Genomic DNA, 15,057 nt, shown 5'->3' with positions numbered 1-15,057 from the left:
GAACAGTATTTCATGCCTCACCTCGTTTGGCTCTTGGGAAAGGCTGCAGGCCAGAAGTGTGCCTGTGTTGTTGATATCCCGCTGAGTGACTGGTGTGGCTATCCTGAAATTCCTCCCTTCTGAAAAGTGGGTCTGACCAGGCCTTAGGAGGGTAAAAGGAGGAACAACATCTCCTCCAATGAAGGCTGTAGGGAATTCCATTTTTTCCTCCTGGCTCAAGCATACTGAGAATGTGTCAAAGTGTCCTCCCACAGGAATAGAGTTCCTACCCTTCAGGTCGCTGGTCCAACCCACATCTGAGTGTCTTCCTTTCAATCTTTTAAGACACTTCATAGCTAAAAACACAAAGGCCAGAGCAGAAAGTCCTGAGATTGTGATCAGAGCAATAATGAGTTGCAAGGTCAGGTGAGATAGCCCTTCTTGTTCCATGGTGGACTCTCTTAGGTCTGCTGTGCCCAACTCATGCTCATGCTCTAGATTAAGAATCAGAGTTGCTGTGGCAGACAGAGGTGGCTTCCCATTGTCCAAGATCTCAACAACCAACTCTTGGGAAGGGGCATCTTGTTCCAGGAGGGCTCGGACTGTTCGGATCTCCCCTGTGAATGACGAGACTTGGAAAAGGCTTGGGTCTGTGGCTTGCTGCAACTTATAAGAAACCCATGCATTATGCCCAGAGTCTGCATCTACAGCTGTAACTTTGGTTACCAGGTAACCTCCTTTTGCAGAAAAAGGGACTGGCTGCTGGGCTAGGACCCCCTTCTTGGTTACAGGGTATACAATGAGAGGAGCATTATCATTCTGGTCTATGATGAAAATGGAGACAGTCACGTTGGCACAGAGTGGAGGAGAACCATTATCCTTAGCTTGAATCTGGAAAGCCAGTTGCTGGGTTTGCTCATAGTCAAATGAGCAGCCACTGTAGATAGTGCCATTCTCCATAACATAGACATAGGAGGAAATGGGCATTCCATTTATGATATGCTCCACTAACGAATAAGACAGGTGTGAGTTCTGGCCCAGATCAGGGTCAAAGGCAGATATAGAAATGATTGGCAGCCCCATAGCATTGTTCTCAGTTACGAGGGTCTCATATGCAGGCTGTGAGAAGTGGGGTGGGTTATCATTCAGGTCAGATATATTTACAAGGAAGTTTCTTTGACTGGAGAGAGGTGGAGAACCAGAATCTGTAGCTGTGATCATAACTTTGTACTGTGAGATTTCCTCCCGATCTAGGGGGCCACTGGTGATCAAAGAGTAGTGGTTCTTAAAGGAAGGTACAATCTGGAAGGGGACATCTGCAGGGAGATGAAGCTGTACCTCTCCATTTCCCCCAGAATCTGCATCACTGACTCTGAGGAGCCCTGCTGTGGTACCTGGGGGAGCATCTTCTGGTATGGTGGTGGTGATGGAAGTGAACCTAATGATAGGCTCATTGTCATTCACATCCACTACCTCCACTAAGACGTTGCAGTGTGCATCCATGGAAGGTGACCCTTGGTCTTTGGCCCTCACATCAATTTCATACAATGTGTCATATTCATAATCCACACTTCCCAGGACTCGTATCTCCCCAGTCTCCTCATTAAGGCTGAACATTTTCCGGATTTTCTGTGGAGTGTGGTTGCTGAAGGAGTAGGAAACTTTCCCATTTGCCGCCTCATCATTGTCTGTAGCTTGTAAATGTATCACAAGGGTCCCCACGGGGGCATTTTCTAGTAGGCTAACTTTGTACACCGACTGGTTAAAGACAGGTGGATTGTCATTGGCGTCTATGACTGACACGAGAATCTTTGCTGTCCCGGATTTAGCAGGAACTCCTCCATCCAGGGCTGTAAGCACCAGGGGGTAGCGCTGCTGTTGTTCTCTATCCAGCGCCTTCTCTAACACCAGCTCAGGCTTGCTGCCACCTTTATGTGACTTAACACTGAGGCTGAATTGTCCACGTGGACTCAGCTGGTAGGTGCTGACTGAATTCATGCCAATGTCCAAATCTTCTGCACTTTCCAGGGGGAAGCGGGCCCCTGGCATTGCAGACTCTGCTATCTCCAAATGGGTGAGACTGGTAAGAAAAACTGGGTCGTTGTCATTTACATCCAGGAGCTCAACTTCCACACGATGGGAGGCTGTTGGGTTTGCAAGTAGGAGCTCCAGATAGAGCAGGCAGTGTAAGCTGGGCCCACAAAGCTGCTCTCGGTCCAGCCGTTCTTTCACTACCAAGACACCATTTGGCACCTTGGCTTCGAAGTACTTTTCGGCAGAGCCAGCCATGATCTGCAGCTGTCGGGAGACCACCCGGGCAGCATCCAGACCCAAGTCTTTAGCCACATCCCCAACAAAGGCCCCAGGAGCTAACTCCTCGGGAATTGAATAATGGAGCTGTGTCATCTCTCCAGCACTCTGGAGAGAGACAGAAACCAAAAGCAAAGCTCTTACTTGCCATGGCAGGAGTAGTCTTTCTTCCAGAGACAGCATAATGTCCCCCAAATTTCCTCTTCCTTTGCTGGACCTCTGTCCTCTCTGATTCCAGCACAGCCAAGGAAGCAACACAGAATCCCGGGTTAGATCGCGCAAGGGATGAGAAAGCGGTGCACCATCTGCATCTTTTCTCGGTTTTTCTTCCACAGAAAACAGCGGCGGTACCTAGTCCGTATCGGAATCAAGAGGGGAGGAGCTTTGTTGTCCATCAAAGCAGATATAGGGCTCCTGGAATCAAGGAAGCGCCTGGCTGTTTGCAATGGACCACCCATTCTCCCCCTCCCCAGCTCCAGCAATGGTGTGGGGGAGGTCTTAAAGCGCCAGTGCAAATGTTGAAGAGCTGGGAGCCCATTCGCCAGCTGTCAGTGACTGGATTTCCCAAGATAATTATATGAACAATAAATCCTATGTCATTACAAGCTTTTGAGTTCATTAATGAATGTCACAAGCATTTAAATTCAATAATGAACACCCTTTGTTTGGAATGGTCAGGGTTATAAGCTAAACCAGCAAACTGCATATTTTCCATATTTTTTTTAAAAAATAGAATGCAACAAACACCAGTGGCTGCACAATTAAGTGATATACTGTCATTTGCTGGATAAAGACCCATTGACTGCCTGCCTGAATTTCCTTTAAATGAATGGCATTCAATAACCGATGCAGGAGAGCACTTCAAAGCTCACTCCCATTATGGCCTTTGTTCTCCAAATGGAGTATACTAAGAGTCTCTCCATATATCCTTTCCTGAATTTCAGGAGTTTTGCAGCCAGTGCACAAAACAGAATAAACCATGACATCACAAAGGAAATTTTTAAGCCTCTGGAGTCAAAGGTTAGGAGGAGAAAGGCTAAAAAGAGTTTTATGAGCAAGAACCTGGTCCCTGAGGTTCCCAACAAACAGCTTCCATAGTGGAGACAACTAAGATAACAATTAGGGAAGGGGTCAGATCAAGGGGATTCATGGACTTCCTGGAAAACATGAAAGAAATCTATGAATAGAAGTATTTTCTCCCCCCTAAAGGTAGACAATGCCATCTGAATGTTGTCATGGTAGACTTCAGTGAAGAGGTAGATGAGGCACACTGCTGTTGAAAAAGTGGTGTCCTCTATCTTATGTGCTTGCATTAGGAGCACCTGGATTTGCTCCTAGTGGCATCATGTATGGATGAGAAGCTGGGCACCTCCCGTGTGTGAGACTTCACAGTAGAAATGAAGCAGACATTATGTATTTATGGTGATGGTTCTTCTCCAGGAGTACTGTGCAGATAATATAGGGCAATGATCCACTGTCCAGAGGAATATTTGTGACTAAAACCTGGTTTTGAAACACGGCCCATGGCTTTAAATGCAAGCATCTGGGAATACTGGAAAGCACTGCTGCTCCACTCCCTCTGGAGTGAGCTGCTTGATATGTGCAGAGACATGCTCTCTGGCATGGGCAAAGTTTGTTCTGACCAAGGTACAATCTTTTGGGTATTTGGGGACATAAAAAATGTGCACCACCATATGTTTCATGGCAAAGACGCCCACCTCATTTTAACAGCAAACTTATAGCTTCTATTTTATAGGCAAGCCTCCTTTTCACCACAGCTGTGACTTCCCAGTAGTCACATACACTCATACCTCGGGTTAAGTACGCTTCAGGTTGAGTACTTTCAGGTTAAGTACTCTGCGGACCAGGAAGTGTTTACTTCCGGGTTCCACTGCACGTGCATCCACAGAAGCGATCTGCACACTTTACGCATGCGCAGAAGCGCTCTATCGGTGCTTCGCACACTATCGCTGCTCGGGTTAAATACTTTTCGGGGTGTGAATGGGGTACCCCGGAACCAATTAAGTACTTAACCCGAGGTACCACTGTAAATGTTATTTTTTTTCATCTACAATACTGTTTTTTATTTATTTTATAGTACAGTACATTGATTATTGCCTTCATTTTATGGATCAATGGTCTCGTTAGACAGTAAAATTCGTGTAAAATTGCTGTTTTAGGGGGTGTTTTTCATCGTCTGGAACGGATTAATCCACTTTCCATTACTTTCAATGGGAAAGTTCACTTCAGGTTAAGTACGGACTTCCGGAACCAATTAAGTACTTAACCTGAGGTACCACTGTAATGCCCCAGCTGGAGTATAGTTGCATGGGGTGGAGTCCCCCTATATACGGAATTGCCATACTAAGTAAGATGTTGCTCCAATATAGAGCTTTCAGGACCAAGCAATGCTCAATTTTCTTAATCCCTGGCCAATGTTTTTCAAAGAAGCAACTTCGGATCTCTTCACATCAACAGACAAGAAAGTCTTAACAAGTAAGTGATGATGGAACTGCTGCTTGTTCTGCTAACCAAGGAATGTTAATTTCTCTGATTCTAAATATCTCTCTGTGTCACAGGCCCTGGAGAGGGTAGGAACCGTCAACACCTCCATTTCCCACTTCTGCCTGATACATTTCCATGCATCTTCTTACATCCATTTTGACTCCATGAAGGAGCCTGACTCACATGTACACAGGGACTCACAGTTTACAGGTTCCTTTCAAAGCAGTAAAAATCTATTTCCACAGTTATCATCTCACTAATCAACTATTATATAGCAGTCATTTGGGGATGCAATTTCCCGTTCTTTGCTATGATTTCTATGTAACCTAAACTCACCCATCTAGTCCACTTGGACTAGTAATGGTCAGGGATCCTTCCAGTAGCACCTTAGAGACCAACTTAGTTTGTTATTGGTATGAGCTTTCGTGTGCATGCACACTTCTTCAGATACTTCTTCAGATTTACCTGCACATAATTTTCAACTTTGCAATCCTATTTATTTTCAGAATCCATGTAGTCGCAAATAGCATGCATACTATACTAATATTTCTAACTAGTTATATACAGTCTTGGTTCACAGAGCTACGAAGGAAAGTGGCTTTGAAAGATGCAAAGCCACTTGGGTTGGTTTAACTAACACACATGAATTATACTACATGACACTGTGCTGAACGTCATAGGAAACAGTTTGGTGAGAAGCATTCAAATCAGTTCCCAATGCACACTTAACTTAATGGAACGGAAAAGAAATTCTGTATTCTAAACCCTTGTCTTTAATGAAAGCACAATAAATATTTGGTGCACAGGAAAACATTTGAACAGAACAATAGAAATGGGGGACCTTGGAATTGGGATTTGAGAGGAGTCGGGAGACTGAAATCTCACTTCAAAAACTGAAATGTGATTAAGTTTGATTGCTTTCGACTTTGTGGACAGTCGACGACTATTTTCTTGATTCAAGATTGTAGACAAGCAAGCAAGAGGGAAATTTTAAACCTTGGAGGTCAACATGAGTTTCATTACATGCTCCCATCCCCCTACACTAAACTCATTTGTGAAAGGCACCATAAGATCTTGGGTAGGGTCTCTGGGCAGGGATTGTGTATGTTTATTGCTGTCAAATCTCATCCGGTGGCAGATGGCTAGACAGCATGATGTTAGCCAGCTCTTTCCACTCTTTGTCCTCCATTATCTTTACAGAAAAATAAACATGGTAACTTTCTTGCATTGCATTACAGTAGATGTCTTTAATCATAAAGTTTCTGATCTTGTATTCTCCTGTGTTGCTTTGGCTGCATATATGCTCATCTTAATTTGCAAAGTGAGATTTCTTCTTTCCAATTTCAACGTCCTATAATTCAGGGATACTTGTTACAAACTAGAAGACCACTGTGTTTGGCAGTAAATCCCACAGCATATGAAGCTGTCGCTTGCATTTATTTCAGTGCACAAGCGCAGCAGGTCCTGGCCCCTTGCAACATATTTTCAAACACATATGATTTTAATAAGTACAGCCTCCACAACTGAAAATGTAATGAACACGATAAATGTTCACATTGTTTCAGTAATATGTGAAGGAGCCCTGATTATATTTGGTGAGAGTCTGCCCTGGTTTTGCATATTTTAGAACCAGATGGCCTACTAATGAAAAGCCTCTGTACATCATTCTAACTTTTGTTAAAAAACACTGAAACTAATGGTTCTGCCTGTACAGATTAAGTGTGGGATCTGGTACAGTCTTAAGAGTACATCAGCTTACGGTCATCATATTGTGCTGGAATTGCTACCGTAATGCCTATTGACAGGACACACACGGACACACAAACACACCTCTCTTCCGCTGTTTCTTTTGCCCGCCCTATTTTTCTGATCATAGTCATTTTCTTAACAATCTCCCAGACTATGTAATTTTGGGTAGGGAAATGTAGCTAAAACAATTTCCAAGGACCTCAGGGTTCACATGTCAACCATTTGAAGCAAAGAAACATGTATGGCAGTTTAAAAAGCCTAATTATGAATTGATAACAGCAATGCAACCCTTCTGGCATAAGAATAGTAATAATAAACAATAATAATTTAAATCTCAACAACAAATAAAAACTACAGACAAAATCACTAATCAGTTATCAATGAATTAACACCACGACAACCATCACTATTATTACATTTATAAGGCTGCCCTATAACAGTTTTCTGGGTGGCTCACAAACCAAACCAAGTAGTAAAATACAGCATATTAAAAACCTATAATGAATTAATTAAAAGTTGATGCGCAACTTAAAACTCAAGGTATAAAATAAAAGCAAGCTACATACAAAATATCAATTACTGTTGAGAATGTATATATATATATATATATATATATTTCCCACACAACGGAAAGGTTAGGTACCACATTGCTCTAAAACATGTTCGGATATCAGATGCCAAATGCTAAATGCCAAATTAACCAGGTACAAAGACTCAAAACCACTTCACTGAAATGATGGCCCTGAAAGCTATTCACAAATTACCAGGGGTGCTTTGAATCTGCCCTGGAGCCAGACTCTTTCTTTCAACCTTTCCTTCACCCTTGCAACCTCTGGGCTTCCTGGTCCTTCTTCCAGCACCCTCTCCACAAAAAGCCACAGTTTATCACTGTACCCTAAAACAACTTCCTGCCTATAGCATCTAATTGTGTAGCAGAATGCACCCTGAGCATGTGTCTACACTGCAGATTCAAACTGGTGCAGCAATCATTCCCAAGGAATTACAGTACTGTATAGGAATTGTGCTTCTGGCTCAGTTCTCACTGAGGTTGTACGCCTGAGTCTGGGCTGTACCACTTCAGACTGCAGGTGGGGACTCTGGTTTCATTTGCAATCTGAAGTGGTACAGCCTAGAAACAGATTAACCATCTTGGTGAGAACTGGGTCTCTGTGAGGAAATCTTACAAACATGGCACACAACGTGCTCTCTTCATAGTGAAAACGTTCATGAATATTTCAAAGGAAACTAGCATGTACATACAATCCCAGCAATTAACAGATTCACTGCCAGCCTTCTGCTGTTACACAATAACAAGATAAAATGAGTGTCACACGAGTGCTACCTAATGTTAGCAGTGATCAGAATATGAGAGGAGCCTGGGAATGAAGGGAATCTGATGCCTTCTAGGCAGTTTGCCTATGCCTGGTATTTTAGGGGGAAGACTATTGGACAGAATGGGGATGGAGAGCAAGACCAAGACAACAGCATTTAAGTCAGGATGGAAGTAGCCTGCCACTTGTGATTCCAAGAAGAAAGCTAAAGCCTGAAACTTTAGGTCAAACCTTGAGACTCAGAAACCCTAAAGCACAATAGCCTTGTGCAGCTGGTGGGAGAGTCAAGAAAAAGCTTACCTATGTAGGTGTTGCTTTGTAGGTGTTGCTATGTAGGCGTGCTTTGTAGGCACTGTGAGAAAGAACCTGGCTATTGTTGTTGTTATTACTTGTCCTCCTCCTCCTCCTCCTCCTCCTCCTCCTCCTCTGTACACAGTACCTTTTCTGGATTGCAGGCAAAATCTCTAGTTCATATTCACTTTCATACAATAACATATTGCACTATCTTTTCACTTATTGTCTATTGATATGAACCCTAAGATGGGGCTGCCTATGTTTTCCTGGACATTCAACAGGGAACACATTATCTTAGTATTGTACCATCTCTACTAGCTCCCACCGATCAGGGAAACCATGGGGGGGGAGCTGAGCCCCCCCAATTAAGCAGGGGGCTGGATCCCCTCAATATTCTGCGGCCTGTGAGCTGTCTGAAGGCAATCCTGTCTAGGGAAGCGTGGGGTTTTTGTGTTTTTATATATGTTGTAAGCTGCCCAGAGTGGCTGGGGCAACTCAGTAAGATGTGTGGATATAAATAGTAAAATTATCATTATGGAATGAGATGTCCCTATTTTCATTGGAGAAATGTTGGTATGACAGAATGCCCAAGCCTCTTTGCAAACGTTTCACATTTTGCACTTGCTATATAGTGGGGTATTCTTTAACATCCACCCACACTTATTGTGTAATAATATTTACAGAAAATAACTTATAGTGAGTACCTGATCTTAGACTAACTCACCACAGGAAAGATGCACCCTGTTTTGTAGAAAGATTGGCTAAATTACAGAAATTCCAAGGACTAGAAAATAAAACAAGCAGGGCAGAAAAATGCACTGGATGGAAGGGGGAAATGGCAGCTCTTTAAGACACCAGTTATTCTATAGCCTGGTGTCCAAAAAAAACCTTACTCATCAGTCACAGCTCTGACATCACTCAAAACACTGAAAGGTGGGGATAGCTGGGCTGGCTCAGTTAGAAGGGTACTCACATATTTTGATTGATAACTTCATTTCTAGAAGGGCTAGGCTCTTACATTTTTTAAATGAAAGCTCAAAGTCTAGGTCCCCTGGCAAGCATAGGCCCCAGCGTAATACCCCCAACCCCCCAATTTCTTAAAATAAAAAGCATAGGCCCCTTCATTGGGAACAGAAGCACCAAACCAGGTGACAACAGCTGCCACCTTCTCTAATGGTCTAAGGGCCTCTGTGCCTTACCTCAACATAGTGGTGCTATATTGGGGCCCAGAAGCACTCTAGGGGAAATGAAAATGGCATTTCTCAGCATCAGGGCAAGGGAGCACAGACATCTGGAGCTTCTTCTTTGAGCACCATCTGTCCTCACCACCCCAATGCTGCTGCCCATCCTTGCCTCCACCTGCTGCGGCCTCCAGGTAAACTAATTTGGGGGTGCACACCTGGTGGCTGGTCCTGTGTGTAGGCCTCCTCCTGAAAGGCATCCATGCTCAGGCTATTTTCCAGAAGTCTCTTTTGTATAGAAGAGCATCTTCTCTGGAAGGCTGCTGCCATTGCTTCCAGAGAAAGTGCCATTTCCTCCTAACAAATTAGTCTGAAGGAGAAGCCATCAGAGCCCTGTTCCAAAGTCTCTTCTTCTGCTACTCCTAATCCTACTCCTACTCATGTTTGGCTACATAGAGAATAGGTTCAATTCCACCATACACACTCAAGGTATAAGGAAAAGAAGTAAGTCTTACTTTTCTACCCCATCATAGATGAATATCAAACAGACATACACCAGAGTCTAGGCCCCAAAGGAAGTGTTGCAGATGATCTCCCTTTAGCGTCTTGAAGAAGCACCCAAGCAAAAAGGCCTCCCAATACATTCTATCCAACCTATTGTTTACACAGCATTACTGTTTCCTTGCGTATGATTTTTCATAAAACATAAACTTAACTGGGAACTATCATTCTTCAGAGGCATGACTATGCAACCCAACAACAGCAGACCACATTGATCTGACGCAGAACAGAAAGAACCACCCAAATCCATGTAATGTAGGAAGGAAACAACACATGCACAGGAGTTAAACAGGTGCTGCTCTTAATCATGCTATTAAATGACACAGCACTAGATAGAGACAGGAGACAGGGAAAATGATGTGTTCTACAGGAACTACCCTATTTCTGGGTAGTAAGACATTGAATGGTCTGCCTTTAAGTCAACTTAAGCTCAGGGCTGGGATTTCCCAACTTTGCTGGAGAAGGACAACAAGCATACATTACCTCAGAGGACACCAGAAGCCTTTTATTTGTGCTTATTAGCTGGTTATATATTGCAGGGTCACATCTTGTGATAGTGCTCTGGCGACTCCCCATAGGGCTGGGAGTAAAGGGCATTTTGTACAGAAGTTCACTCTGGCGAGAGTCCGTGGTGAGGACCTGCTGGTAGAAGTTTGGAGGAGTAAATCCACTCCGCACAGTGTCTATGTGGTTGAAAGGCCCCGGGGTTCTATAAAGGGAGCTTCTGGAGGCTTTGAATATATCCTTGGATTGCCTCCACTTGTAAAATTTATAAATCCCCACCCCAACCACGGTGACAAAGAAGGCCACTGAGATCAAGATGACAGCAATGATTAAATAGAAAGTCAAGTGCTTCTTTGTTTGGGGTGTAGTAGACACGGCAGTCAAGTCTGTCAGTGTCTCCCTAGATGTCTCTGCTACATTTACAGCGAGGGTCACTGTGGAGGACAAGGCAGGCTCCCCATTGTCTTTTATTAAGATGAGCAATGTTTGCTTGCGAGAATCTTCCTCTTGCAGAGAACGAGCTGTGCTTATCTCCCCAGAATGCAGCCCCAGAGTGAACAGCCCTGGGTCAGTGACCTGAAGGAAGGAATACGAGAGCCAGGCATTGTAACCAGAATCTGCATCCCAGGCCACAATTTTGGTGACCATGTAACCAGGGCTGACCGTGGGTGAGATTACTTCTGAGAGCGAAGAACTGTTGTTTGAGTTTGGGTATAAGAGCCTGGGTGCATTGTCATTCTGATCTGTGACAAAAACATTGACAGTGATGTTAGTGGCAAGGGGCGGGAGGCCGGCATCACGAACCTGCACCACTAGCCTGAACTCCATGGTGCCCTCATGGTCCAAGGGGACTAGGACATATATACTGCCATTTTCCCGGTTAATAGAAAAATACCTGCCCGCCAAGTCTCCCGAGGACATGTGACTATCCAGGATGGAGTAGGAAAGGTAGGAATTCCGGTTCAGATCCGGGTCAGAGGCACTGATGTTAAAGATCAGGGTCCCTGGAAGGTTGTTTTCCTCCACGTACACATCATAGGAGGATTGTGGAAATTTAGGAGGGTTGTCATTTACATCAGATACTTTAACCAGTATTTGCTTTTCTGCCATGAGTGACGGTGTGCCTGCATCCTGAGCTGTGATGGTGATGTTGTACTCAGAGACAAGCTCCCTGTCCAAGGGTCCTTTGGTCTGTAAGGTATAATAATTTTTAAGGGAAGAGCTTAGGGCAAAAGGGATTCCAGAAGGTATAAAGCAATTTACTAGGCCATTGTCACCAGAGTCCTGATCCGTGACACTCAGCAACGCAATCACAGTCCCTGGAGCCGCGTCTTCTGGTACTGGGCTGTACACCGATGTCACTGTTATTTCTGGGGTGTTGTCGTTCACATCCACAATCTCTACCAGCACTTTGCAATGAGCAACAGCAGGATTTGAACCCTTATCTTTTGCCTGGATAGAAATCTCATAAGATTTGGCTTCTTCAAAATCCAGCAACCCCTTGAGCCTCAGTTCTCCAGTGGCAGAGTCCAAGGCAAAGAGCTGTCGGATTCTGGCAGGGGTGTGACTGCTGAAAGAGTACACAATCTCCCCATTGGGGCCTTCATCCAGGTCGAAAGCTCTGGTTTGGACAACCAGGGTGTTCAAGGTTGTGTCTTCTTTCACGCTGGCTCTGTAGATGGACTGGTTGAAGACGGGGGCGTTGTCATTTGCATCCAGGACGTCAACCAGCACCTGCAAGCTGGCCGATCTGGGTGGGGTCCCTCCATCCAGGGCCGTGAGAACCAGCTGCACTTCCCGCTGCTGCTCCCTGTCCAGCTCTTTCTCCAGCACCAGCTCCGCATACTTCGTCCCGTCGCCTCGCGTCTGCACGTCCAGCACGAAGTGCGGGTTGGCGCTGAGCTGGTAGGTTTGCAGAGAGTTGCTTCCCACATCGGGGTCCTGCGCGCTCTCCAAGGGGAAACGCGCTCCGGGGGTCACCGACTCGCTGATCTCCAGCTTCATTTGCTTGCTCTGGAAAGCCGGGTCGTTGTCGTTGACGTCCTGGATCTCCACGGTCACGCCGTACAGCACCAGCGGGCTCTCGGCCACCACCTCCAGGCTCAGCGCGCACAGCGAGAGGGCCCCGCAAAGTTCCTCGCGGTCGATGCGCTCGCTCACCAGCAACTTCCCGCTGCCCAGGTCCACCTCGAAGTACTTTCGTCCGCCCCCCGACACCACGCGGAGGTTCCTCGCGGGCAGCTGGGCGAGATCCAGGCCCAGGTCGCCCACCACGTTGCCCACCGAAGAGCCCCTGGGCATCTCCTCGGGGATGGCGTAGCGCGTGGCGGCGAGCGCCCTCTCCGAGACGCCCAGCCACAGCCAGAACCCCACGACGGGCAGCCATCGCGCTCTCGGCCGGCTCCTTCCCGCGGCGCCTCTCATCTCCCGAGGAGGAGCGGCTCCCGGCCTCGCAAAGTTTCTTTCTTTTTGCGCCAGCGGCGGGGAGGTCCCTCTAAAAGTTTTCAGCCGTCCCTTCCATGCGGCCGCGACCCTGCCCGGTCCAGGCTCGCCTCACGCGGACTTTGGGGGTCGGGCATTGCTCGGCGGCGCGGCGCTCCGGCGGCGGGACTGCGCTCCGTCTGTTGCTGGCGCTCAACTCGCGGCGGCGGCGGCGTCCCACTTCGCGCTGCTTCGCCGCCAGCATCGCCGGGTCAACAGCGGCGCGCAGAGTCGCGACCATTAACTGCAGGAGAGGCCGCTCCCGCTCCGCCTCCCCGGCTCGCCGCCGGGACTCCGAGGCATCCAAGCTGGGCCGGCGGGGCCCGGTGATTTCTTTTTTTGGGGGGGCGGGGGTGTTCCTCGGTGAAAGGCTTGTAGAGGCTGCCCCCTAGATTGCACAGCCCTCCCCGCTCCGCCGCCGCGAGGAGGAGAGAAGGGAAGCACGGACCAAGGAGGCAGCAAGGGCTCATTGTTCTCGCTGGGGAGCGTGGAGGAAGGGCTGGACCCCGGACGCTTCCCAGGGATCGGGAGAGAGATGCCTGCGTGCCTCCGGTGCTTCCGCCCCTGGTTCCCTCGCTTACGCTCTCCCGGCGTGGTGGCTCTGTGGGGCAGCCCAGTGCTCCCCATGCCATGGCACTGCTCAGGGACAACCCGCAAGCCAGCCAAGGCGGTGTAAGCTTCCCCTCTCCCTTTGCTCCCCAAACTGCCGCCCAAAGGGAAAGGGGTGAGCAGGAAGATGGCAGGTTATTTTATTATGATTTCGTTACAGGAATTTCTATATTAACCCTCATTGGAAACCCCCAGTATAGTTTGTGTGTGCGTGTGCATGGATTAAAATGCAGACAATATACAGCAGAAAAGTAACAAAACCCAGCGATCTTATAAAAGAATCCACGGGGCTAAAATCAGCTCTAAAAGGGCTGGGGAAATGGAAAAGTCTGCCTGGTGCTGGAAGGATGACAAAGTAGGTACCAAGTGGACCCCTCTACAGATAGCACTTCACAACTGAGGCACCACCACTGAGAAGGCCTTTTCTTTGGGGAGCAGCTGCCTTGTCTCAGTTTGTGGGGTCGCCCCCAGAAGACGTTCTGTTGAAGTTCTGAATGTTTGGGCCGACACATAAAGTATCCTGGGTCCTAAGCTGGAAAAGGCTTTAAAAGTCAAAGCCAGCACTTGGGCTCAGAAATTGGGAGCCAATGCAACTGGCATAGCACCACTGTTACATTATCCTAATAAGCCTACCCCAGTTGGTGATCCAGCAGCTGCATTCTGAACTAGCAGCAATTTCCAAGCCATATTTCAGAGGCAACCCCACAGACAGTGTATCACAGTAGTCTAACCTGGTACAGCATAATCAATCACAAGACACAACACACATACACTATTTCAATGGCAATGTCTATGAACTTTGGGGGCCCCCAGTCCCCTTAAATATTTTAGGGGAGCCTAAGGGACCTCAGTCCCTAGGAGTTGGCCCCTATGAACTTGGAAGTTATCAGAGTATGGATCACTGATGCTAAGCTAAACTTACAATTGCTGCTTGCTTTCAACTCCCAGAGACAGAAGGTGTGGGGACCTGGGGAAGTAGTGTCTGCTCCCCTCACTTGCCTTTGCTCTCACCATAGGCGGTGGGGTTTGGCTCCACAGGGAGAGCACAGGCAAAGTGCAGAAGCAACCATTACCCTGCAGCAAAGCTTGCTTAGCACTCTCTCTCTTTCAGGAGTATGGCAAAAAGGTTTAGGCCAGTGATCATCACAAGGAGAAGCCACTGCTGCTTCAGTTTGCTCACCTGCAAACCCCACCCTAGAAGAGAATGAGTGGGAGCCAGGGCATGAGACAGTCTGAAGAGGTCACCTCAGGTGGTGGAATCCCTGCAGAGAACCCCCCCCCCCACTGTTGCCACCAGAGTGGTGAAGAGAAGCGACGGCAGTGTCTTCCAAGTTCCAGTGAGGTATCGCAAGAACCCACAGAGGCCTCCGGAGGCCTTCTCATGGGGCTCTCACTAGAACAGTGCCAAATTAAGGCAGTGGAAGCAGTTCTCCTGTACAGGGCTCTGAGCCAAGGGGGTGCAAAATAATATTAATAATAATAATAATAATAATAATAATAATAATAATAATATCAGTACAAAATACAAAAAGGAGCGGCAGCTACACGACCCC

General features: G+C 46.9%; 1 protein-coding gene across 30 annotated transcripts in view; it reads right to left on the bottom strand.

Annotated features, from left to right (window-relative positions):
• LOC118079302 (protocadherin gamma-C5) overlaps nt 1-15,057 on the bottom strand; it is a 274,853-nt gene that overhangs the window by 35,548 nt on the left and 224,248 nt on the right. Inside the window, exon 1 of one of the 30 annotated variants that reach the window (XM_035103369.3) lies at nt 10,394-14,781. The exons of 28 other annotated variants lie outside the window; for them this stretch is intronic. In XM_035103369.3, coding sequence (XP_034959260.3) covers nt 10,394-12,838 — 2,445 coding nt within the window. In that variant the 5' untranslated portion in view covers nt 12,839-14,781. Of the gene's footprint in view, nt 1-21; nt 10,369-10,393; nt 14,782-15,057 lie in introns of those variants that run through there. One more of the 30 variants, XM_088675029.1, reaches the window with a different exon arrangement.

This window comes from Zootoca vivipara, chromosome 8, assembly GCF_965207765.1.
Source record: "Zootoca vivipara chromosome 8, rZooViv2.hap1.1, whole genome shotgun sequence".
NCBI lineage: Eukaryota > Metazoa > Chordata > Lepidosauria > Squamata > Lacertidae > Zootoca > Zootoca vivipara.
Note: the sequence above shows the minus strand (reverse complement) of the source record. Positions and strands in the feature narration are given on the sequence as shown.